The sequence below is a fragment of the Solenopsis invicta genome, chromosome 11 (assembly GCF_016802725.1).
Source record: "Solenopsis invicta isolate M01_SB chromosome 11, UNIL_Sinv_3.0, whole genome shotgun sequence".
In the NCBI taxonomy this organism is placed as follows: domain Eukaryota; kingdom Metazoa; phylum Arthropoda; class Insecta; order Hymenoptera; family Formicidae; genus Solenopsis; species Solenopsis invicta.
In genome coordinates, this window is record NC_052674.1 from 11,175,479 (window position 1) to 11,201,829 (window position 26,351).

At 41.4% G+C, this 26,351-nt stretch overlaps 2 protein-coding genes across 6 annotated transcripts in view; one reads left to right on the forward strand and one right to left on the reverse strand.

Moving 5' to 3' along the window:
* LOC105201403 (protein SERAC1) overlaps positions 1–26,351 on the forward strand; it is a 40,902-nt gene that overhangs the window by 1,858 nt on the left and 12,693 nt on the right. For 4 of the 5 annotated variants that reach the window (XM_026137842.2, XM_026137841.2, XM_039455160.1 and 1 more), the window contains exons 8-15: positions 53–310; positions 499–694; positions 806–964; positions 1,082–1,209; positions 1,318–1,470; positions 1,538–1,684; positions 1,887–1,953; positions 2,172–2,275. In XM_026137842.2, coding sequence (XP_025993627.2) covers positions 53–310; positions 499–694; positions 806–964; positions 1,082–1,209; positions 1,318–1,470; positions 1,538–1,684; positions 1,887–1,953; positions 2,172–2,275 — 1,212 coding nt within the window. The remainder of the gene's footprint in view (positions 1–52; positions 311–498; positions 695–805; positions 965–1,081; positions 1,210–1,317; positions 1,471–1,537; positions 1,685–1,886; positions 1,954–2,171; positions 2,276–26,351) is intronic. The other variant, XM_026137843.2, reaches the window with a different exon arrangement.
* LOC105201404 (altered inheritance of mitochondria protein 21) lies at positions 2,763–24,360 on the reverse strand. Its single transcript, XM_026137840.2, has 10 exons — positions 23,266–24,360; positions 7,511–8,032; positions 5,945–7,079; positions 5,007–5,777; positions 4,160–4,475; positions 4,018–4,088; positions 3,619–3,812; positions 3,418–3,545; positions 3,157–3,336; positions 2,763–3,075 (listed from the first exon to the last, which is right to left on the reverse strand). The coding sequence occupies exons 1-10, from the start codon at positions 23,351–23,353 to the stop codon at positions 2,899–2,901; spliced, it is 3,582 nt and encodes a 1,193-aa protein (XP_025993625.2). The 5' UTR covers positions 23,354–24,360; the 3' UTR covers positions 2,763–2,898.

A 26,351-nucleotide genomic window follows, 5' to 3' on the forward strand; every position in this document is an offset into this window, starting at 1 on the left:
ATTTATGATATGATTATTTATGATGATTACAAATATAACGATTTTCATTAAGGATGGATCGGTATATTATCACGTTGGTCCAACAGCGACGATATTCGTTTGTCGGCACAGGCAATCAGTGCATTGGTGAATCTGGATATAGACGGAAATGAAAAAGCGAAATTTCCGCAAAGTATCTATCTTCTTCATCCTCTGCACAGAGTTCACGCGGCGACAAAAATGGACGTTGTATTTCTTCATGGATTGCTAGGTGGAGTTTTTGTTACCTGGAGACAACGTGATATTGATACCTCTACACTTGGAGTTGTAGGTTTGTTAACATTTATGTATAACTACCTAATTTCTTATTTACTCTTTTGCGTTGTTATTTTTGTCTGTAACTTAATAGGCTGTATAAGAATAATTAGCTTTTGTACTTTAGGTTTTGAGCTGTATACAACACTTTACAATAGAAATTTATATTTTTATCTTGTTATCAAAGTACGCATTTAATTGCAGATAATGCAGTGGTTGAGACTGCAGATTACTTATCTACTATGGTCGATGACGATCATCCTCAGGAATTCTTTAAAGATTTGGCTCGCGATTTGCATTTGCGCGAATGGAGAAAGATAGGTCAAGATTTTGAGGTGGTATTAGACGATTGTCCGCAAAACACGAATGCTTGTGCGTGCGGACCTTATTTTTGCAGAGGGTAAATTTTTATTTATCAAAATGATAAAAAATTTGCTTGCCATCAAATCAAATAAAATTTGTAAACCACAACTATCTTTAATTATTTATGATTTTTGCTTGATATTTTTAGAAATGATGCTTGCATGACGAATGATGACTGTACTTCTAAAACACTTTGTTGGCCCAAAGATTGGTTACCTGTAGACATACCATCCTTGCGAATCATAGGTGTTAATTATGGTACAAGTTTGTCTATGTGGACTCCTTTTTGTCCAATAGAAAGCATGAAGTAAGTACTGTATTTAATTTATTACCGCATGGGAATGTTTGCACTTTCCATGCTTGACCAATTAGGTATTAAATATAACGATAATTATGTTTGATGCATCACGTTTATTTTTATTAGGAGCACTATTAAAGAAAGAAGCGAAGAATTTGTTACCAAATTAACGATGGCAAACGTGGGCCAGCGGCCACTTATATGGGTTGCCCATTCAATGGGTGGATTATTAATTAAGAAGATGCTTGTAGAAGGTACGTAAGTTGAAAATTTACACTAATTTTTATATACTTTGATAAATGTACCAAAAAAATTATTATTGCTACTATTAATGTTGTTATATGTCATAATTATGTCTGTAGAATGGAAAACGGGAGATAAGCACGGTATCTGCAAGAATACTAAAGCTATCTTATTTTACGGTACTCCTCATCGAGGTTCGCACGTGGCGGCTTTGAAACAAGCGACGCAAATGCTGCTATGGCCAACGATTGAAGTTCAAGAACTACGCAACGGTAATTGTCGATTTGTCTCTGGTTCTAATTAATGCGCAACGTAACTTATTGTTTTAATTTCTTTCAGAATCGCCGCAATTGCTAAAATTGCATGAAGAATTCTTAGAAATGTTGAATAAATATCATATAGAAATTGTAAGTTTTGCTGAGACCAAACCTACACTCGTAACCGCGCTGAAGTTTCCCTTTCAATTCGTCAGCCTCAATTCAGCAGGTAATGCTTTAGAATAGATTAGATATCTATTGTTAACATTTTGTTTTCATATGATTATACATCAGCTTACCTTGATGGTATGCATTTGTAGTTAAATTTAACTTATCTAGATTCTTATCAATAACACATACATACATACATACATACATGCATACATATATATACTACTAATATATAAAACAATAATCTGGCTTGTTTCCAGATCCTGACGTGGGAGAATTCTTTGAGATTCCACAGGATCATTTATCGATATGCAAGCCAGCTAGCAGGTAATATCTATAGAATGTACAGTGCAGTTTAAAAACATCGTTGGATAAAAGGAAGACATTTTAAGCCTTATTATCAACAAAAATTCATTTTTTGTCTGTCCGCCAATGATGTTTCAAAACCGTATATCTATCGCGTGTATAATTATGTTCTCTTATATAATTACAACACGGAAGGAAGGATGCCGAGTAAACTCGTTTCATATTTTTGTTTTTGATAGGCAATCGTTTTTGTATCAAAAACTGCTGAGTGTGCTCAGACACCACGTCGATACTCGGGAAGGAACGACTTTCTCGTCGGTTAGGGATCTACTGTCCTTGTTGAGTAAGTTACTTTAAGTTTGTGTACAAGATATATACGAGTTTTATATATATTTTTTTTATGTGGGACCAAATAAATATACGTATATGACTGACTATTAAAAAGAATTTTGATAATGTACATTATGATTTGGTCTCTACTCAGTGGCTTATTTGATTTGAGAAATGAGAAAATATTTCGCTGTCGATGTAATCGCATTTTCTTTTCACTTAATTCTACTTTTCGCATTTACGATTCCAAATACATCGCGGCAATATACAGTGTCATGATAATATCGGTTCTGGTGAAGAACGACCGATTATAATACGATTACTTATTATTTTGACTAGAATAAATAAATCCCTTATTAAGGCAAACAATAAAGAATAAATGGATAATTCGATGTCGCGAAATAATGAACACGAGATATTACTATTACGGGAGGGAATACAAAATAACAAATATATCCGTATATTTAAAATTCTACGTAAATGTGTTGATGATGTCGTATCGAGGTGAACACACATCGTTGAAAAAAAAAGAGCAAATAATTATTTCGATGAATCTTTTGTAGCTGCTCACCTAAGGCTCCAAATAAATTAAGTGAGGTCTCAATATTGATAAAAGAAATTGCAGTTTATTGCCGTTTAGAAATTTGTGTCGTAATCGGGATGGTGATGGGTCGATAGGTTCGTGGTACTGTCGTAACCGCCGTACTTGCTGCTCGTGTGCGAGGGATTGTAATAATAACCGTGCCAATCGGATCGCCAACTGTCGTACATATTATATTTCTTGTTGTCCTGGAAGGACTTGTCGACCAGAATCTAAAAAGGGATGAGTCCAGAATAAGTAAATCATACATTTGATACGCAGAATCGGTTACATTGTATCGGGCGTTTGTTTACCTTGTTGGAAGTCGACTCGAAAGATTTGTCGTTCCAAGAGACGTCAGGATCGGTCCATATTGTGTGCACCGGTTTCGAGTAGTCGCTCGATCTGTGGCTTGACGTATGCTTAGCCACCTCTTCGTCGTAAATGGCGGACATGGTCGGCTTTAGCTTCGATCTATTTTGTCTGTTGACGAGCTGAAAAATGATTTTGTTTATTGTTTCTATTTTCATTGACCGCGCGATTATTTAAAAACCTCGGACAGTTTCGGCACTTACCACAGACACACCAAACACGATAATAAATAGCAAACCTCCGACACCTATCACTATCACTGCGATTGCCCACTGAGGTATCAATCTATCATCTTTCTCGATGTACTGCGGCATGTTCACTTTAGGTATGACTGAAAAAAAGATTATATAATATATATAAGGAACAGGTAGAATATCAACAGAAATGAAAAACTTCTGGCGTACCTATGAAATCAGTGTACTTAGGATCAATAGTGAAGATACCCATTTTTAATGGACCCTTTGTACTTGTTTCATTCCACCGATTAGCATTGTACGTCCTGAGCGAGTCGTGGAAAATCACTTTTAGCTCCTGCGTGTTCACTTTTTGCTGCAAATTGGCTAACTCGACAAAGTAGTCTACTAGGATACTGCCTTGGCTGAAAATGGTCGTTATACTTTTGTTGAGCCTTAATACGAAATCGATTAGGATATGATAGAGTGATATCCAAAATACGATTTGCGAAACATTCTAATATCTGATTATTAAGAATCGCAGTACTTGTGTAAGTACTGTGTTACGTTTATAATTATCTTTCATGCTTATTTCGATACTATTCTTCCAAGTCAGAAAGTTCAAATTACCTGAAGGAGTCGATCCTTATGTTTTTGTACCAATTCATTAAAACGCTGGATTTCGAGAATATAAAGTTCATCTGAAAAAAATATGCGATTAAACACGATTAGCATTTCGTGAAGATAATGGAAAGCTTAGCTAAGTATATACCTCTCGTTCCACGTGATTCGCGAGCTCCTGCCACTCGCGGGTGTTCCGATCTAATAGTTCCGGCACCCACGTCGCGTTTCCGATGATACGAATCGTACCGGCGACCTCGCACTCGTCGTCGCACATACCGGGCGTCGTTGGCCTCGGTGTCGTCGTCGTCGTCGACGTCGACGATGTGCTCGAAATCTCGTTCGTACTGGGAATAAGCGATATATTCACCGATGCTACCGTAGCCGTACGCGCTGCTTCCAGCAATTTCTCGATTGAGATCGGTGTGGTGGACGGAGTTGGCCATCCAGTGAACTCCGTAGTAACTCTGAAATTCGTCAGCACGATTGTCGTTATACGGAACGAACGATTTTTTATCTGCTGAAATACCTAAAAATTTAGCTGAATAGAAAATATAATAATTTGTTGGACTATCAAAATAATTTATGTATAGCGCTTGAGCTGATTCAACAAAGTTTGTCATCCTGGCAACTAACTTGAACGTGTCCTACATTATTATTTTCATGATCTGATAAAATTTTCAGATTTATATCCAGCTAAATATTTTAGCCAAACCATTCTCTTTTTCGCATCTTTCGTCTCTTAAAATAAGTCTTTCGAGTCGACTTCCAACAAGATAACTAAGCACGCGTTGCATTATTTTCACAAATCGATTGCGTATCAGACGTAGATACGGTACTATTTTGCGTTACTTCATAACGTGATTTTTCATGAATTAAGAGTCATTACTCATAAATAAATAAGAGACACTTTCCGAATTTAATATCTGAAGAGAATATTAAAAGGAACTATTTTTTGTTTATAATAATTAAGATGTAACGTTGTACGATTGGCTTACCGAGTCGGCCATCCTTTTTGTATTTTTGGCGTTACTGTGCCTGGACCCTCTCCACGTAAAGTCTGCGGAGTAGTTATTTTGTGAATCGGCTTGCGACCGCCTGGTCTGCTTGGAAACACAATCTTCAAGCCGCCGGCTTTCTTCGTCGTAGGCGACTCGGAATCGGTCCGTTCAGTGACTGTCGCATTCTGCTCGCTGTTCGCGACGCTAGCTTTACTGTCCGGGACGAAGTTCTTCTTTCTTTGCTCGTAATCCTTGGGTAACAAGGCAGCGATATCAACTTTGGAGGACGCAAAGAGATCCTGAATAGACGAGGTGATCTTTTCCGTAGAGACGTCTGTACTTTTCGCTGTCGTCGTCACCGTCGTTATTTGTTTGTAGTTCTTGGGTAACAAGGCGGAGATGTCAACTTTGGAGGACGCGAACAGATCCTGAATAGACGAAGAGATCTTTTCTGGAGAGACGTTTGTACTTTTCACTGTCGTCGTCGTTGTCGTCGTATCCTTTGACTCGGATTCTTCCTCAACTTTTTTCTTGTCATAGCCAGGTGGTAAAAGAGATGAAATATTGACTTTTGATTTGGTGAGAATCTCGCTGAGAAGGGAGCTCTCCGTGACAGCTGCATCTTCTTTCTTTAACTTGTACCCCGCTGGCAGAAATGCGCTAATGTCTTGGACGACAATGCTAGCTTTAGGCTTCGTTCGTGGTGTCGTCGATGTGGTCTTTGTCTCTGTTGCTTCCGTGGATGTCGTTGGTTTCGGAGGAGGCCACCTGGAAGAAAAACGATAACAACTATTATCAACGTGTTATAGTTTTTAACTGTTAATTGAATCTTGATTCATTAATACAGTTAGGTAATTTGCTGATCATTTAATTTTTTGCGTTAATAAAACTTATTTCTGAGTCGCCGATCATTTAGATAAAACGTAATATCCGACCTGAAATTTGTCTTGGTGACCGCACTCGGAGTAGTTCCTCTCAGTACATAATTTCGAGGCAGTAAACCTTCCAGGGTGTCAATCGTAGTCTCCAATCGCGGTTTCACCGTGCTGCTGTTGTTTTGCTCTAGTCTTTTGTCGTTGTAACGCCGTGGTATGAACTTGCTGATAACCGGCACCTTGGCCGTCGTGGTGAAGCTCCTGCGGGTCGTCGTAGTCGTAGCCGTCGTCGTTGTCGTGGTGCGATCTCGTTCGGCTAGCACGTCCAATTGCAGCGTGTTGCCGGCACTTCGGAAGCCACCGGTGCCAAGGATGGCCGCCGGCAGAAGATCGCTGGACAGCTTGGACTGCGCCCAGTCGAGCTTGTCGATGATACTCTCCGTGGACGGTGATTGCGACGTCTTCTTACTCTCGAGCGACCCGCCGTGCGCCTCCACCTGCTCCACGCGATCTATCACCGGAAATGGCAGGAAGCGCGCGCCCGATACGCTGCGACTGGTCTGCACGGAGGCCAGAATCCTCGCGGAGTCTTCCGTGGTCACTTCCGGGTGTCCCTCGGTTGTTTCAATTATCGAGGACGATGACGATGGTGGCGGCGGCGGCGCGACTTGCTCCGTGGTAGCCGGCGAGGACGTCGTCGGCACCGATATCGTGCCATTCACCACGCTCTTCGTGGTCACCACGGACACTACGGCACCACCTATCAGAATGGAACTCACCTCGGCAGAGACGTTCTCAGGCTCCTGCTCTTGCTCCTGCTCTTGCTCCTGCTCTTGCTCCTGCTCTTGCTCCTGCTCCTGCTCTTGCTCCTGCTCCTGCTCTTGCTCCTGCTCCTGCTCTTGCTCCTGCTCTTGCTCTTGCTCCTGCTTCTGCTCCTGCTCCTGTTTCTGCTCGCCAGACGCGTCGAGTGTAGAAAACGTTTTGTCACTACCTTCCATAGAGGAGCCTTGCTCCAACTCCGTTGATGATATTGGATTGCCGACCTCTTCCTCGACGATTTGCGACGAGTTAGAAGTCGACTCGTGGGAGACGTCTTTTTCTCTTTTTTCCAGAGCGCCGTGCTCTGTTTCTGCCGAGTTCCCTGGGGTGACATCCTCTTCTTCAGATTCCGTGTCCATGTAGTCGAGATGTCCGTCTAAATGGGGGAATGGGAAGAGATTATATTTAAAAAATTTGCAAGATGCCAAATCTGCTTATAACGAGAAGTGTACGTTAGGAAACATAAACTTTTTTTAAAGAATCAAGAGAATTAGGAAGAATCAAAGTTATGCCATATTTGATTGAGAACGTAATGGAAATATAAGTAATAGTTTTCTCATTTTTAAGAACGAAAAACTTTGAAACTAGAATTCAAATGTTTTATGTTGATAATATTTTGTCAGCAATAATTCAATTTAACGTAATTATATGTGCTTATACTGGGAAAGATATTGGATTGGAGCTTTTACAAACTTAAGGATATGTACGGATTACGATAATGCAAAGATTGTTAATTGTGCATCCCCGCACAAGAGGAGAAATAATCACAATTACAGTTTGGTGCGATTAGAAACGAGCGAAACTCACCTCCGGCGTCGTAATGGGAACGATTTCTGTTTTCGTAGTCGTCGTAATAATAATACGTATTCTCGTCCTGATTCGTCGGGAGATCCTCGAGGTAATCCCCATCCTTGGCGAAGTCTGCTATGTCGATATTCGACGTGCTGCTGGTTTCCGGCGGAGATCTCTCTTTCTTCATTGCGCCATTCTCGGTATCAGAGCGATCTTTCCTCTCCTCCTCCTCCTCCTCCTCCTCCTCTCCTTCCACCTCTTCCTCGAGCTCTTCCTCTTCGTGCTTATCTTCATCTTCGTATTCCTCGGCGTCGTCCGTCAGCTTAGGGTCTTTCTCCTCCTCTTCCTCCACCGTCTCCTCCTTGTGATCGCCTCCCTCCTTCGATTTCGATGTGTCCATCACATTGTTCTCCGCCAGCGAATGCGCCAGCGATGCGTCGGCCTCATTGCTGGACGGCGATGCATTTCGGTCTTGTTTCTCGTATACCGAATTTGTTGGTATCAGCTGCGAGAGCTGCTTGTTCCATCGACCCGTTTCTGGAAATCAACGGTAGGCGTGACTTACGCGAATTATCAATAGGGATTTGATTTTTTTTTTTTTTTTTGGGGATGTTTGCAAATGTCTCTCGTTTCTGCATCGCAACCCTTTCCGTCGCAGGAAAGTATTTTTCACGTGTTTCGTATCGAACGTGCATGTTTTAATGATTTATGCGCGTAGAGGGATTTATCTCGCCAAACCAAGTCTATCTTCTGTTGAAAATCTTGGAAAAAGCGAAAACACTTTCTAAAATATTGTCTCTTTTCTCTATGCCCCGTAAAAACATTTGATTCGCGGAAAGGAACGACCTTAATTTCTTTACCTTGATTTCCTTTTCTTTCTCAGTTTTACAATGTGATTTATTATACCTATACACATTTATATATCGTGGACAATTTCTTAAAACTGCTTGCACATTTACGACAAAAGGTTTATGGAAGATAAATGTTATTTTTTACCGATATATTTTTTGCGACTTGCGAAACAATCGCGAGCGCTTTCTTAGCGACAGCGCGTAGCGCCGCGACTTTTACTCGCTCCTCATTAATCGCGGGAAACCGCGACAGTCTTCAGCGGCCGATTTTCGACGGCCGTTTCCGCGTAATTGTTGCTCGGGGTACGGCATACGATAATGGGACGGCAGTTATCCCAACCGAGGCACAATGCACGAGACAGAATGCATTATCGTAGCAAGGTGAAAGGCGAAGTATCGCGAGGCATTTCGCCGCGGCACTGTGCATTTAAACGAGTCGCGAGGGCATAATTTATTAGCGGTTTGCGCAATATACTGGCGGATAAAAATCTTCGGGATGGATATTACTTCGGTGCACGTGTCGAAGGAGGCAGCTTGTGGATACGCCTAAATGGGAGATATAGAGAGCAACGAGGAGCAACGTAACGAGCGCCCTGCGATATTACATCGCGCGCTGTAATAAAGGCACGAGATACGCGCATCAATATGTCAACTGAGGGGAAGAGAGGGAGGGAGGAAAAAGAATGAAATAAATCGCATAGTACATTCTATAAATTCTGCGCCTTCTATAAATTTCATACGTTTTTACAGAAGTAATGCAATAATTTAAATTGAAGGCAACGTCATCCTCTCTGGTCATGATACAAAATCTTTCGCGGATTTACAATTGATTTTTTATTAATATTTCACGTGTTGGATAAACGATATAATTATCGAAAATGAAAAAAAAAATGAAAAAAAAATTAACGGAAGAAAAGTCGAAATTACGCTTTGCACATCGCACTTACATTTCTTCGAACATAAATTCTTCAAGCGTCTCGACCGTTCTTCTCTCCTTCAAAGAAATCAAGCAAAAATCCTTTAGCACGAAGGCTCGTTTCAATCGCTCTCTATTGCCGCAATTATTTTTCGCAATCATTACATAATTACTGATCGATTATAGATCTCGGCGGTTCAGACCAAGTTCCCCTCCTCTCTTCTTTCTCTGTTTTCTTTCTATCTATCTGATATTGAGCGCTGAAATAATACGAGCAGCCTCCGGGTGCGCAATTCAATCCCGAGGTCCCTTTGTTGTCCACGGTCCACGCGACGGTGTACTCGTATTGTGTTTCAGTGTGTCGTAACTAGAATAGTTCCGTAGGCGTCAGCGGCGCGCGATCGGATCGACTAGGAGACCTCGAAAAAAGCCGAGGGCGAATATAAATTAAGTCGGGGGTCACAAGCCGCGTGCATACGAGCTTCGAGAGCCCGCGGGAGGCGTTTTCTCGCTCGGCCGGCGATTGTCGTCGCTCTATTCGAGATAATTAATCACGCACGCGCGCGAGTATTCGCGCGCTCTCTGGAAAACCCGCGCGCCGATCGCGCCTGATAAGCGCGCGGCTCGGCAATTGCAAACGTCGATCTCCAAAGGGAAAACTTGCGGAGAACGGGAGCAATTTTCTCCGCGCGCGACGAAAGCTCTCGCGGAAAAATCTCGCGCTCCCGCGTGGCGGAAATTTCTGTTTCCTCTAATTTTACGAGACTCCCCGAGAATTATGCGCGATTTCTCGTCCGCCGCTTTCTCTCCCCTTCCATCTCTTCCTCAGTCACCGTGTAATCCGCAACAAAATTGAAAAACCGGGTTACAAAGCCGTGCCCGCGTTATCGCACGCGTGCTGCACGCATTAATCACGGCAATCGCGCGCGCGCGTCCCGTAACGACCGCCGAAATGATCTACGATCGTCTTCGTCCGCGGAACGATCGCGTTTTTACCGCGCCTCGTCGTGAGTTATGCGGCCGCAAATAGCCGGGATAATTATAATTACGGCTGGCCGGCCGGCCGATCGCATTCACCACGCTTCACAATCGGTCCGCGATTAATAGATCGGCGCACGTACGGGGCGAGTATAAATTAAGGCGGGGTTCCCCGGCGCTACTACCACGTGGATCTTACAAGGTGTTTAAGCTCATTTCTCCCTCTTATGTCCCTTTCTCTCTTGCTCCTCAGCTCTTCGGCTCTTCGGCTCTCTCGCTTTTCTCGCTTGATGCATCGCCGCGAATTGATCGCGCACGACCTCGAGGCATCGCTTAGGGCGAAACGTAAGAATGAGGCGTAAAGAAGAAAACGCAACGAAACGACGCGCGGTAAAGTGATGATTGTGAGATGTGGCTCCCATCGAGAGGCAAATCTGATTAAAGGATAAATTGGATTAGTAATTCTGTGTCCATCGAAGATTGCTCGGCGTAACGAAATGGACGAGGGATAAGATACAACGTTAATAAACGTTTAATAAAACTGACTAGAATTATACGAGCTTACATGGGGGAAAGTTGTTGAATGCGCACCGGTCTTCTAAAGCGTACCTATTTAACATTTTAACATTTTTACTTCGTGTAAGCAACATTTAAAAATAAGAAATGAATAATATGGACGCGTTAACAAGTTTTATTCAGTTTTATGTATGCTATTAGCATTTTAAATAGAAAATCAGGTGCGTACAATTTATTGATGATACAATTAACTGATGATAATTTAATTATACAATTTTATTTTGAATTGTTATATTTTTATAAAAAAAGGAGAGAGAAGGTTTGAAGACTAAAATATTTTGTATTTGTACGTATGTACATAATTACAATTATTATAAAAATTAAATCGATATTTTTTTAAATAATTGATTTTTTTCCTAATTCATACCATTATGAATATTATCATAAATAAATGTCAATTACAAAAATTAATTCACACCAATTTTATTTCAGTGCTTTTACTTTTTTATTATTTATTAATTGTTGAATATTCGATTACTTCTTCGACAAATTGTTAATAAAATAAATATCAGTTAACGATTTCTTATATTTTTAAGTATTTTAATTCATAAATTCGATATTTTCGAAGACGATACGATTTAAGAGATCACAGATACGCTTTAGATGATCGGTTTTCTAAATCATATCTTTCGCAGCATGTTACAAAAAAATCTTATAACAAATTGATTTTTAATAAACTACTGAAAGATTCAACATGTAACGATAGGTGACTGAAACATTGAGCTACAACTTCGAACTTTCATTCACATCTAAAACAGCACTAAATGCGAAATATAATAAAAAATAGCTTAAGCGATGCGCATTTGTGTGTGTGTGTGTGTGTGTGTGGTAACTCTCCTCTATAATAAGCTCTATAATAAACTTCTTCCATGAACGTGAGTGAAACAATTGGCTAAGATAATTTCCGTGACAGAAATGGTAAAGCACATAAGTATTCCGCCTCGTTAAAAATTGCAATCTTCTCCCACATTGATTTATCTACTATAAGTTAGCTTCTGACTAGTTGTTGCGCCTTTGTATCTGCGTCTTGACTCTTACTAGTCTTTGCAGGAGTTTGTTTATTAAATATATTTTACATTTTTTGAAAGCTTCATTTCCTAAAAGTTATTTCTCTGAAAACGTAATTTGACAACTTGACTGCCTTTCTGCGTCGGCAGTAAAAGTTTGTCAGAGTTTCTTGGCAAAGGAGTCGGTTAAAATTACAAATCGCATAAATGTGCAACAAGTTCAACAAGATTTCAATTACGAATTCCGACCTATTTTATGCCTACGCGTAGAACAATGACGTAGGTCGTCGCGGAAGTTGAAGGGCGGCGAAAAATTCCAATTCTGGCTCACAAGTTGTCGGTTGTCAGGTATAAAGTAGCGTAATTACCTTCGTAATCTCGAAGGGCGAGACACGAAGTATAATTACTGTCCTTTACTACTGCTATTTGAGCGTGGGTTTTTAAGGTTGCGACTCGAGGATGCGGCTATCGAAGAAAGATCCACCTCCGTAAAATGTTAATTACAACTGTGCCACACGATGATTGCTACCTCGCGGTTAATCGGCGACGCGCATCGACGATCGCTATCGAGTCGAACCGGTGCGGCGACGACGACGACGGACGGCCGCGAAATTCGTGCGTAAATACAATATAAAATAACAGCAACGATCGCCCGCGAGGTAGCTGCGAGTTACAGGCGAGTAGATTAAACCGTGCGTTCGCAGTTGTTCCTTTTTGATCGGCTGTCCGCGCCAGGAATTCATTCGCACGATTCGATCGTGGGTGCTTTAATTATCGGCCGTTTCGCGAAAAGAAGTTTCTTTTTTTTTCTTTTATTGCTCTTTATTTTTCAGTGTCACGTCACGCACGGGGGGCCGTTTGCGGGGCTTGTTTTTTTTTTTTTTTGCGCCGACGAGCTCGTTGAGGATCAGCTCGTGCCTTATGCGGGCGAGATTCCAACGAAGCCTTCGAGACTCGAAGTGGGCCATATTTTATGCTTAATGCCAGACGTTATCGCTGCCGCGAGCAGCGATGCGCATGTACTCGCGAATAATGAAAACGCGGTAATAGATAATCAGTTCGCATTACTTCGAGAATGGGATTAATGACTCGCGCGGGCAAAGAGCCACGCTCGAACTTACTTTCAACGGATAAGCGGAGCGCGACCGCGAATTCGTTCGCGCAATAATGCTTTGTTACGTTTCCACTCGACTCGCTCCTGAATTCTTAACGAAATTCTTAATCCACTCGAAGGTTTTCTCGCCGTAAAGGGGAGCGGGAACGTTTTGCAAGAATCTCTCATGAATTTTTATACATAAAGGACTAATTTATGTTACTGCTGGTGTAACATTTAAATCTCCTTTCTTTTATTTGGAAGATAAATTGCTGTTAGTACAACATTTAACATGCCCTCTCTTTCTATTGATATTAAATAATATTTTAGGAATATTATTTAAATAATATCATAGTGCTTATAAGGTTTGTTACATTACCTAATTCGAATTTTTTTCTTTTGGTACATTATTTTTCCAGATGAAAAATGACAATGACGATAGTACGAGTTGAGAAGTTTTTAAAATTTATTTTGCAAGAATCTCTCATAAAATTTTATACATAGAAGACTAATTTATATTACTGCTAATGTAACATTTAAATATCCTTTCTTTTATTTGGAAGATAAATTGCTGTTAGTACAACATTTAAATGCCCTCTCTTTCTATTGATATTAAATAATATTTCAGGAATATTATTTAACATTAAATAATATCATAGCGCTTATAGAGTTTGTTACATTACCTAATTCCGCGTACACCTAATTCGAATTTTTTTCTTTTGCCGGGTACATTATTTTTCCAGATGAAAAATGACAATGACGATAGTACGAGCTGAGAAGTTTTTAAAATTCAACAGCCACATCGAGCGCTACTAAGCGCCATTATTTCACGTCGCGAACGCGCGAATAAGACATTTTGAAATGAGTTGAATTTTCCGCACTGATGAGATAATGAATAGAGACAATGCTATGAGAGCGTTACGAGATCGTTATGCGTAACTTATGTAACTTGGTAACTTCTGAAAATGTCTCGCGCAATTCTACGCGTCGTGAGCATACCCACCCGTGAAATAACGCACGGGCGGGCTTTGATTTTTCGCGTTCGTTTTCGAACTCAGGGAGGGCCCCCCGTGAATTCTAATCGCGCGACGCGAGGAGATATCTCGAGGCGAGCGTGTTTCGCGGTTCGCGTTAATGCGATCATTCAAGCGGATCCTTCTCCCTTTCGGGATCAATCCGACTGCCCCGACTGGCGTTTCTCACCCGATCGACCAAACGTCGAGAATATCAAATACGTCGAGCCGATACCGCCGGTTGGCGTAATTCGAAAACTCTTACATGGTCAGTTTAGCGTGCACTTCCCCGTGCGAGAGCGATACTTTCACGACCGGGACACGGCGAGGAAGTGCCCGCTCGATCGGACTGGAGTGTAACGAAGGCTTAGGCAACACGAAGCTGCGCCCGCTCTCCTTTCGATCGTCCTTCGTTCAATTCGAGCGCCTGCCGACGGACATGCCTGCGTGAATTCTTAGATTGCAATCGCGCGTATTACCGAGCGCGACCGTTCTGCGTCTTGTATTTTACTATTATACAATTACGTTGTAACCGAACGACATGTATATAGAGCGCCTTTACGCGTTTTGTGTCTCTTTTAATGGAGAAAGCTTTACTATTATGTCCCGCTTTACGATGAAAGGCACATCTTACGTAGTAGTAGATGGTAAAAATGCGATAAATTGAATCGTTTTATTATTTACGTAGTGAGTGATTCTTTAGTAATAATAATAATGGTCGAGAAATAAATTTGTTTTTCCTCCGGAGATGTTTCTCCGGAAAAAAAGTCGCATTTCGTTTCTGGTGAACTAAAAATGAAAAATGTGTGACGTCCTATTGAGCCTGTAATTTCTCTTTAACTACTCGCGTTTGCTTCTTAACGTCAACACTTCTAGCTCGTCAATAATACGTGAAGCATTGACGGAACTACTTTCTATAAACCTGCCTTGGATTTTATCAAAGACAGATTTCGCGTATTTTAATTATTTTTTTTTTTTATTGACCATCGAGTTTTATCGATACGCAGCGCATTTAATAATCTTCAAATAATATAGTATATCAAAATAATATTTCTTTCTTTTTCTCTAATTTTTTTTCTACTTAAACATGATACTTAATCGCTCCTTTTCTCTCAAACATCTGCATAAAAAAGAAACTCTCTGTTCTCGCTTTTGCGAATTTTTTTAAGCTTTAATTCTCCACGTACATCTTCGCGTGAAAGTAAATGCATTGTGATTTAACACCTGAAATATCGATTTCTGCCAATGAAAGTTTCCGTTCGTAGCGAGAACGTGAAATTGAGGAATCATCCGACGTTGCGAATAGCGTATTCAAAGGTTTCGCACGTCTCACGTATCCGAGCTTGCCAAACGCTCGGTGATTCTTATCGAATCGACACTTTCGTTACTCCAGTTATGTTAATAACTGGCAAATCGCGAAACTCGTTCTCAGGGGGAGACGGGGCAGAGGAGGTTGCATTGCACAATTATGAAACCGGACAGCCCGCGCTCTAGTACCAAAAACAACCCAGTTCCGCTTAAACTTTGCCACTGACATTTAGGTGAGAGGTCGCGCGCCTTACGTGCGAACTTATCGAGATCGAAGGAGAGGACTCGCTCCATTCGCACGCGTAAGAAACGCGTTGGACGCGGTCGCGTTTGGCAATCGTTTGGCTCCGAAAGCTCCGATTCTCGCGTTTATTGCACCGTGAAGCCCGTTATCTAACGTCCCGTTCGCGAGACGCACGCGAACGCGGGGAATTGCGTGGAGAGAACAAAAAAGAGCCGGAAAAAAAGAGACGTTTTGCGTACGCACCGCCGCGCCGGCCTGTTCCACTGTTAGCGAAATCGAGATCCGAATACGGTATTTCGATACGAAACGTGCTTGCACGCACGCGAAGGAGCCACTTTCTAACTCGGCCGCCGATGAGACTTGTTCGGACGTTGCTGATGATAGCTTTGAATGAAAGCCATCTTTTCCAGCAGCCCCGATTTCGTCGACGATAATATCATTTGGCGTGTGGCGTACGTATCGCTGAAAAATATCAGGGGTAATTTTTATTAAATCTCAAGATGCTTTAAAAAAAAAATCTAGTAAGAAATATCGTCTTTTTGAGGACAAAACTTTGGTTTTTTTTTTTGTATGGGTATTTTTCTACGAATATGCGAGAGAATTAATCTGCGAAGAGAACGCAGAGAATTTGCGACGGAGATAATTGAGTAGTAAATGAATGTCTCGTTAATTAATGTCGCTTTATTTGCGTATTGCCAGTTACTGTTAATTACATGTTAATTGTAAATCAATATTAATGATATGGCATTGCGAAAGTTTGCGCTGCAATTGCTGCACAAATCAGCGCAGCGCGCTGAAAGGAATAGCATTTAGCTCTGTTCGCATAAAAAGTGTGTTACACATTTACCCGCTCGTTTAATTAATACAGTTTGGAAACTTCCTAAATGAAAGAGAAGCGGCAGCGAAAGAACGCGAGGTGAAATAGAGTGTGACGAGCAGACAGGTAATAAACACATAGCTAACATAGCTGCTTCTGGTTGCAGAGAACGAGAGAGAGAGAGAGAGAGAGAGAGAGAGAGAGAGTAATGGACGAGTGTAGTTAATACAATAAATATGTGTCTCTCTTACATCTTATTTTTCTGCTCATTTATATGATTTTATAAACTTTCTCTTAAGTCTCCTCGATGACCACTCTCCAAGAAAGAATCGCGTTATTGCTATTACGTAGAGAAATTCGCTACGCACATGTTATTACACTTTCTCAAGTTTACAAGTTTTCTTTCCGCAAAGGGACTTTTCTAAATTATATTTCGACGTGCGTATCAATTTTAACGTGGTACGTCAACAAGGATATATGTTATAATGAAATGCAACTATATATTGCGATTAAATAAGTATGGAAACGATGGGCGTTACGTAATCCGAAACCCGTTGTTTTTTGCCATTAAGAAAATTTATATTTCCATGAGTCACGTGATTTTAAACTGCCATTACGCGAACAATTTCTTTGCGTTATAAGTTAATCCTAGAAATATGCGAAAGGTCAACAATTTCATTGGCTGGTAAGGTGTGGCTGAAGTAGCTAGAGGCGAATTTACAAATAAAACCTTCATCATCTCGGTTCTAATCGAACTAAATATTATAAGATTCAAAGAAATGAGCCGACACATTATAACTCTTGGTAAAAGAAAAAAGAGAGAGAGAAAGAAAATGTTTGTTTTTAAAATAATTAAATTGATGTTTGTGATATTTTGGGGGAATCACATCTCAGTTACTTAAAGATTATAAATATTATAATACGATAATTTTTTGCAAAAAAAAATTGTATCAGGATACATCAATTTTCGAAAAATTACATAGGCGATGCACTGTCGTGAGTGTCGTGTGAGATTTCATGTCGAAGAGAAGAGACAGACGATCGCGCGAAATGGAATAAAGGACTTCGGCTTCGCAACGCGAATTTTCGTTGGGCAATCGGCGTTTCCTTCGAGGAGCAGACCAGTAACATTCTTGGCCTCCGAACGACGTGTCGGACTTTCCCAATCCCGCGATTTCTCGCTCGCGATGTTGCGAGGCGTCTCCGATGACTACCATCCGTGGAGGATCATCGGATGAGGCATCGCCAATCAGATCCGATCGGGAAAAGACAGCGTCGTCGGGAAATGAGAGCGCACGGGGAAGGTCATTCGCGATCTCCGCGCGCCTCTCAATTTCTCAACTCTCGACGTCGACGCGGACGCTCCGAATTCCTTGATCGCCGTTCCGTGTCGCATGCACGAGGAAAACGGCGAAAACGGAAAGAAAGAAGGCGCGCCGGTGCGCATTACGACGAGGCGGATGCGTGAAAACGGAAAGCCGCGGAGGATATCTAATGCCACTCTCTCGAAGTGGGTCGAGTATTAATCAGCGTCCGATACGGATTAATCGCTCATCTCTTGAGCCACTTCGCGAATGTGTGCTACATCGCGACGGATTTAACATTCGTCTCGTCTCTTTAATACACCTTAATCTCGGAAAGATTTTAATTTCTATAAATTTAAAGTATAATTTACATTTTAATTTCTACAAAGTAAAGGTGTAATTGTATTTTTGCACCGAGAGAAAAAAAATTGCTCAATTTTAATAAATATTTATTCGAATATTCCTAATGAAATATTTACTAAATGTAAATATAGTTTTATTTGGTACCACCGATTTAAGTATCAATTTTTTTTTATAGAGTAAATATTTATTTTAAATAAAAATAAAAGCACTAAGACCTAGCTACGACCGATGAAGACTTTCTTACTATCATTGTGTTGTTACACTGTCGGTCCAATAACATATTTGTAATGTAAATATTTATGTTTGTAAGTAAATATTTCATTAGCAGTATTCGAACAAATATTTATTAAAATTTAGTGATTTTTTTCTCTCAATGCGGCTATCACATTTATTCTCCGAAACTTTTCAACTACGTCGAATCGTTTCGTTTTATCTTATTGCGATTCGGTTAGTCAACCTTATTTACTAAAGGTTTTATTTGTCGTTTTACGCGCAAACGAGATTTTTATCGTGGCCCTCCCTTACAATGTGCAATTCCTGCAATTTATATTCCAGTTCTACGTACGTATTTGGCATTTCAAGGTGCGTGAGGACTACTCCTCCGCGCGGCCGTGACAAGGCAGCAACCCGCGCGATTGCGGTACAAAATATCACCGCGATATCGAGACTGTGCCTCGCGAAGCGAATAGAATTAGTGGAAAATCTCTCGGTCGGGAACGCGTTTTCGTATTTTTACGCTAATCCGATACGTCCCATGCGGCTCGAATTAATTCGAGCAAATTGGACAAAGATTGGACGCAAATTTTTTCCTCCCCGTCGTGTCGAGCCTGCATCTGCTCGACAAAAATAGAAAGCTTCTTAAAGCGTCATACAAATGGCTTATTCCTTGAAAAACAGAACTGATAAAGCGTTTTTACAAACTGATTACTATTTCGGGTTAGTAACTAGTTAAAGAATAAAAAATTAATAAAGTTAACAGTTAATAACTTCTGACTTGACTTAGTTAACTTTTAATGATTTAATTTTTAACTTTAACTAGTTATTTTTGAAATACATTAGCTTTAATTTATTAACTTTTTTCCCAAATTAAAAATTTATCTATGTATAAGAAAAAATTGTCAGAGAAAAATACATTCACATACAAGAAATAAGATTTCTTTGTAATATTACACAAACTTAATTTACAAATATTAAGTTCGTTTGTTGATCCATATTATAATTGTTTTGAGTAGTTTAACTTTAAAAAATTCAGATTGCGTAATTTAATATGAACAATGTTTTTCAAAATTAGTTTCTAATTTAACTCAAGTTAATTTACTCTAAATTATAAACCATTAACCATTTATAAATCATTTATTTAATTTAGTTAAAAAATGTATTAACTTATCCACCCCTATATATCAGTAACTGAAATATTATTGAAAATTAAAATAATATTAAAATAATATTCCGAGAATGCGTTCATAAATTTTATTATTACACTTGAAAGTTACAATCTTTTCGATAGTTTAAAATATTGAAGTAAATAGTATCGTATTATTTATTATACTTTTTATATAATATTTATGTAATATCAGAACACATAACCACTTGTTATTAAAACTAAATAATATTTCAGGAATATTATTTAATTTTAATAAAACAATATCCTAGCGCTTATAGGGATCATTGGTTACCGATAATATAATAATCAGTTTATTGAAACGCTTTTTCTTAAAGGATGTTTCGATGTTGTGCAATCTACGCTTCTTAAAGCGTTCAATTACGCTTTCCTTACGTTCCTTACGTTCCAATCTACACTTTACGCTTGCTTCACGCTTTATTTTCGCCAGGGCAAGTTGCCGTTTCGCGGTCCAACCCGTTAGGACACAGGCTAAACGTGGAAGGTCGTTCGTTGGCACCGACCGCGCGACGCGGCCCTTAATACCGTCGAAATTCCTGCGACCTTTGGCGCCGCTCGAGATGAACAAAGACGAAAGAGAATGGGACGGGAGGGTACGATAAAAAGGAATGCAGGAGCATCGAAAGGGAATTCCGCCGGACGACACGCCGTCCGCGTGACGTAGAGACTATTTTGGGCTCGCACGGATTCGAATAACAGATTAAGAAGAGGACCCCGCGGTCGTTTCACTTTCTATCGCATCGGAAATTTTCGAGAGCCTTTCGAACGGGCAAAAGTCGCTTCGACCTTTCCGAGGAAGCCTCTCGCGCCGCGCGAGATTTCATTGGAGTCACGTGCGATTGCAAGAAAACTTTCACGGATTGATGCCTCGTCGTAGTTACCGATTGCCACGGGTTGCCTCTGCAAAAAATAGCGATTCTTAACTTTGGAATAGTAGATTCAAAGATGCGATTTCTTCCATTTTTTTTTCAACATGTAATTTTTCAATATATCAGGCATCTATGTCGGCAACTGTTCGGGAGGATTAAAAAGGTGCGTGATCTCTTTAGTGTTGCATCAAATTATATTCAAGAATCTTTTCAGCCTGGATTGAATTCAGATTTCTACCTCGAGCAAGGTCGTCAGTGGAATGTAATAGGGGCCCCGCGTTGCCTCTCGATAAAATAAAAAATTTTTTTTTCGTTAAATCTGGAAAATAGCCAGACGTCCAACGTCGAGGAACGAGAAGTTACGACAGAGAAGTTACGACATCTCTGGCGACAGATTAGCTTCTGCGAAATTATAATCAATTTCAGATCCGAGATCCAATTGCCGAGAGACAATGCAACGTTCCGAGATAATCCGCGCAACTGTAGAAATCTGCAAATTGTGCAAATTCGCGAGATTACCTTACTAACATTCTAACAGCGTGTACGTCCACGTTCGCCGCAGAATGCGAATAACGACGCGCGTTCCTCGCACGTCCATGCGTAACGCGGCGCGATTGTTCGACAATCATTTGCCAATCCGTCGTGTTCGCGTGCGTCCGACGATAAGCGTAACAATGGCGAACAAAGGCAAGGTTGCGAAGGATGGCTGCGCCCGCGGGGTATTACAAATCGCGCGGGGGGCAAGAGGGGGCGAAAGTCCGTTCGACAAGGGCGGAGTACCACCGCCGATAAGACCACCACCACCACCGTGTGCCGTCCATTAGGCCCCGGAGTCCGGCTGGACCCGCTATCGCCGCTCCGCAAATCGTATCGCAATTCTATTGTATCGCGGATCGCGCGCTACCACCACCACGGAATTACGTAGCGCGGGCAAACATCGCGGTCGGTTCGTGACCGCCGGCCATTATCCGCGCGCGAACGACGTTCCGTTTTGCGGTTGCGGAAAGAGGATATTTTCGAGTATCGAGTGGCCATACGGCCGCGTCAGGCGACTGCCGACCGCCGAACCGAGAGAACCGAGCGAGACTCCTGGTTGGCATCGCGTGCGTTTCGCAACAGACGTGGGCTGTCTCGATAGATTCTATCGCGTCATTTCCCGACACACGGCGAATCTTTCCTACGAATCCTTCGGTTGTGATGCAGAGTCGGACTTTTCTCAACGAGATGACGATCGTAAATTTGCGACTGACGACCGCAATTGGCGGTCGAAGACAAGAAAGTCTTTAAATTTTGCCGGAAGTTGCTGGAGAACAGGGTAACTCCGGTATATACGCCGCATCAGTCAAGAATTTTTCATTATGTTCAAGGCAAATGAATTATACCAATAAAAACTTTATGGTCTACTACTAGAAAAAGTTTTGAATATGAAATATTGCTTTTTTATTTAGATTTTCTTGAAGAAGAAACTTTGGGAAACCCTTGTATCTTTATATCGAAAGGGATGGGGTTTATGGCCACTCATGAGTGGGACAATCAAGTTGAACAAAGAATGCAAGGGTTAAGCACTCGTATTGCCGTGTATTCAATCCTTTTACTATCTCTCTACACTTACGTATCACGAAATAATCACTGAACCATTTACACTTCTTAGAGAGAGAGAGAGAGAGAAATCATTTTACGTATATTTTAATACATCGTTGCGCCATTCCTAACGTGAACAGGTTGATTCAACTCATGACGATTTTGTTCATATTATGAGTAAAAAATGAAAGTTACGACACAATACTAATATAGCATAAAGGCACAGAGTGCTTGCGAACAAATTACCTTCACTTCTTCTATTATTTCTGACTTCTGCGGCGTAAATATCAAGGGTTGCCCTATTTTTTTTCTATTTCGATCGATTTGAAGAGCGGACTTTGATGGAATTTTTTGAGGAAATTCACGGTAAGCAGCGACTTCTATCAATATGCACGCCGAAGAAGGATCGGCGTCCCAACCGTCTGTCATTCAAGTATAATGAGGTAAAAGTGGGACACGCCGCATAAGTATGAACAATACGTAGCAGTTGTAAGGCGGATTTTGAGATTCCGTTGGTTCTTAGAGTCTCGATGTAAGCTCAAAACAGCGGTCGTACGAATTTACAAATCTTCACAATCTTTCGCAAAAAAAAACATACGTTCGAAAGCTAACAAATCCGTGGATCCACGGTTGAACTATAAGATCGCAGAGTTACTGATTCTCAGCCATCCGAGACAGCACTCGTACATTCATAAATATTTATTACTGATTATTTTTTTTAAACATATAAGCACTTTATGCAATATTTTTGATGAGTGAAAAAAAAATACAAAGATTTACATTAATATTTTATACATATCTTACAAATGTTTTTGTGACGTTCACAATAACACTACTCTATCTGATCTTCAATCTAAGCTCACAAAAATATTAAATATTTATAAAGTATTCAAATTACTATAAATGTTTTATAAATCCTTTATAAATATTGTATCTGGGATCTATAATAAACGAAAAAAATTCATAGAACTATAATACGCACGTGAAATCGCGGAGCAGAAAATTGAAAAATATATAAACATTTGATGTACACAGTTTTGGTGCCTGGTTAATCTCGATCGTGACAACAGAAATTTAATCAAGCCATCTTTTCCAATAATTATGGATTATCCGTAATCACACGTATTTGTATTTTCCGATGTACCGATGAAACGCGCGGTGCATTCTAGCGAGAGGAATCGTGGCGAACGTTCAGATTGTGCATGCGTGCAAAGGTCAAAACCTCTGACCAGTCACCGTGGACCCGTCGTCGTCGTCGTCGTCTAAACTCTCCCGTCGTTCACTCCTGCTCTTCTTGAGTAAATATCCTTCACATTCAAAGGCTCGCGAGTGTCGTTACAATCTCAGCGCGCTCGGTCGAGCGAAATGCGAGGCGAATGGCGAGGGTGCTTTAAAGCAATCGCGTTTGGTACCCTCGGGCGGGGAGATTCTACGCATAGTGAACTTACCCTCTTGGCGACCGGCGGCGACGAGCGCGCAGACCAGCAGCAGACGCAGGAGGAGGACCTGGCCTCGACATCGGCTCGACCTCGACATGTCTCTCCCTGGAGCTCGAAGTGGGTGCTTGCACGCGGCGGATGCCCCACGGGGGTATAGGTCACTCGCAGCTCATCGCGCGATCGAGGAGCGATCGCGACCGGTCCCCCATTCGATTCGCGGGTGTCGCGTCGGCGTCGGCGGATCCGCGCTTCAGCGAAGAACGTGAGAACTGTCAGTGTGCCGTTAGCCGCACGCGGCGAGTAGGACCATCGCCGACAAGCCGAAGAAACGGCAGCGTTCGTACGCGAGCGCAGCGCGCTTGTCACTGGCCAGGCGAGCGCGGGTAGAGCGGGTAGAAAGCAAAATCAGACTTTCACTTGGCCGAGGCGCGAGCGAGCTCGAGGCGGAGCTGGCACGTCGAGGCCGCCAGGATCCACCGTCCCTTCCAACGGCTGGCGCAGATCCCTCCTCCTCCGTTTCCTTCGCCGCCACCGCTGTCGCCTCCTCCTCCTCCTCCTCCTCCTCTTCCTCCTCTCGGTCCTCTTGGTCCTCTTCCTCTTTGGTAAAATCGACGGGTCTTGTCCGCTGCGTGCGTTTCGGCGCTCGCAAAAATGATCGGGGACAACAGAATTGACAGCGGGGCCGAAGATGAGATGCGCGACGGGCTGGGCCACGTCGATGACAATGGCAGAGCGCGCCGGTGATGTCCTTAGTCCTTAACGCCTCGCGACTTTTGCATCGGGCGCCTTTCCATTTGCATGACTTTTAGCTATATGCTACGTGCCGTGATCGGAGTTAACTCCAGCCGACTGCTTTGATGCGATAAAATGGAAAGCGCTTGTCACGCGTAGATGTCGATGCGCACCGATATTTTAAAAAAAATTGGGAAACACACGAGACTAATCTCGATAATTTTTCTCGCATGCTTTAATATAAATTATTTCACGACGTAAACGTATTATAAAGTGGTTTGCACTTTAAATTTTATTTTGTCTCGTTCCGTATGATGTAATTAAATAGATTACTTCCAAGTTCTTTGGGTTTTCTTCGTGCTATTTATTCTTGACTTTTTGGTTTTTTTTTTTGCGCCTCAGTTTTTTTTCCCCAATCTTCTACCTTTCGATTCACTACGGAAGCAGAGTTTAATCCGAGCCCGACACACACAATGACACAAATTAAATGGAAAGCGGATATGTCGCCTAGACAAGTCGACGTGGATGAAGAGCATCGCGTTTCACGAGCATGAAGCACATCTCAGGAATATTTCAAAAGGACGTTCTATTATTTAAAAGCAAGATCATCATATTTAATCGTCATATTGAATGACGAAAGTACTTTATTCTGCTTTAAACGTAGAATAAAATTGCTAGAGTAAATCTTGTCTTCTCGCGTAGAATATATATAATTTAGATTCTCTGTTTCATAGATGAATTTTATCAATAATTTACGATAGTCGCTTTATATGACGGATCAATGCAATTCAATTTTAGATACAATTTGCATAAAAGCCAGATCCTGCTGTCTATATATCTTCGACTGTAAATCTCTAAAAATGCAAGTCGGCACTTAATTAGCGCTACGGTCGTGCATATCGTCGGGTATGAAAGCAATAGGATCACCTTGTTACACCCTGCCAAGCGTTCACCTTGATTCTTCAGTTGTGGAAGCAAGTCCGACGAAGTGGAAGCTTCCCAAATGGTCCTCAGGATCGACGACCGCCACGAAGGCGAAGACACGTCGAGAGATCGTTTTGTTTTCTCGGTTGAACGAACGGCTGGACGAACGTCGAGCAAACTCTGAAATCCTATAGCGGAGATAATTGCAAGTGCTCGCTTGCAAGTTATCCGTCGCGAAAACGTTGCATAATTTCACCACGGAACCGCGTCGTTTTTATCTTAAGCAACACTTCTGCATAACGTAGATATGTATTGTCGGGTAAAAAGAAAAGATTCCAACGTGCAAAAGGAACACTCGAGATCCATAAGGACAGACGATACAACGACGGTGGATTTCACGCCACGCGAAGCAGGCCTCGATCGTACGATCGTACTAATAATAGGAAAGGCTGCTGTAATAATCTATCTAATCGATCGCGTTACCCGGCCGGTGAGAAATACGACTCGGCCGAGCCGAGGAATCGGATTTCAGGGTCTCCCACGGCACTTCCTCGACCTCCGGGCAGGCCTTCGCAAAAATCTACACTCTCTCAAGTCCATCCTGTTACCCCACCCGTTCGTTAACCCTCACCGATCGCGCGGCTGACCTTTACCGGGTCTGCCCGTCGTAACCGTCGAACGTACAGATCGATTCACATCCGGACAGACACAAAAGCAAAAAGGCGCAGCAAGGTCGGGAGAACCGGGAGAAAGTTGGCGGCGTCGCGTGATGTAATTCGATCGATGATGATCGCTCCGGCCGGTGTGCGTGTCTCTTGGATGACGCGGTATCCACGCTGCACGCTCAGTGCGATGAAATCCCGAAATCCCTTTTTCATCTTTTCTCGCAGATGGAGGATCATTCGACGTATCACTCGCGCAAGATTTTGTTTTCCTAATATAATTATGTGTGCACTTTCCCTTCCTCAATTATATTCTTATATAAGTCTCCTAATTATATTATCAAGCCACGCGAGATTGCTCCGATCGCGGGCGCGCGGGAGCTCAGTGAGAATTATACATTCTCGGAGATACTGAAAAATAATGACGCTTTTTAAAGTTAAAGTTAAAGTTAAAGACAGCCTTTCTTTATAAAGAAGAATGAAAAGATTTCAGGCACTTGATGCTTGCTCAATAAATATTTGCGATACTTGCCCCGTACAGCACACAATATTTATAATAAATATTTATAAATGTTTATCAAAATATTTTATAGATAGTTTTATAAATTTTTAATTGAACGAATTATAAATATTTATAGATAAATGTTGTATAAAATATTTAGTCTACATTTTAATATTTTATACAATATTATAATATTTATGATTAATTCAATCTAAGACCGTGAAAATGTTTATAAAGTATATTTTTTTAATATTTATAAAATATTCAAACAATTG

Coding starts and splice junctions, on each gene's coding strand:
- LOC105201404 (XM_026137840.2), bottom strand. CDS start 23,353: ATGTCGAGGTCGAGCCGATGTCGAGGCCAGGTCCTCCTCCTGCGTCTG. Junction 4,476..5,006: donor CAAAAAGGATGGCCGACTCG/GTAAGCCAATCG, acceptor GACGAATTTCAG/AGTTACTACGGAGTTCACTG. Junction 3,076..3,156: donor TCGAGTCGACTTCCAACAAG/GTAAACAAACGC, acceptor ATCCCTTTTTAG/ATTCTGGTCGACAAGTCCTT.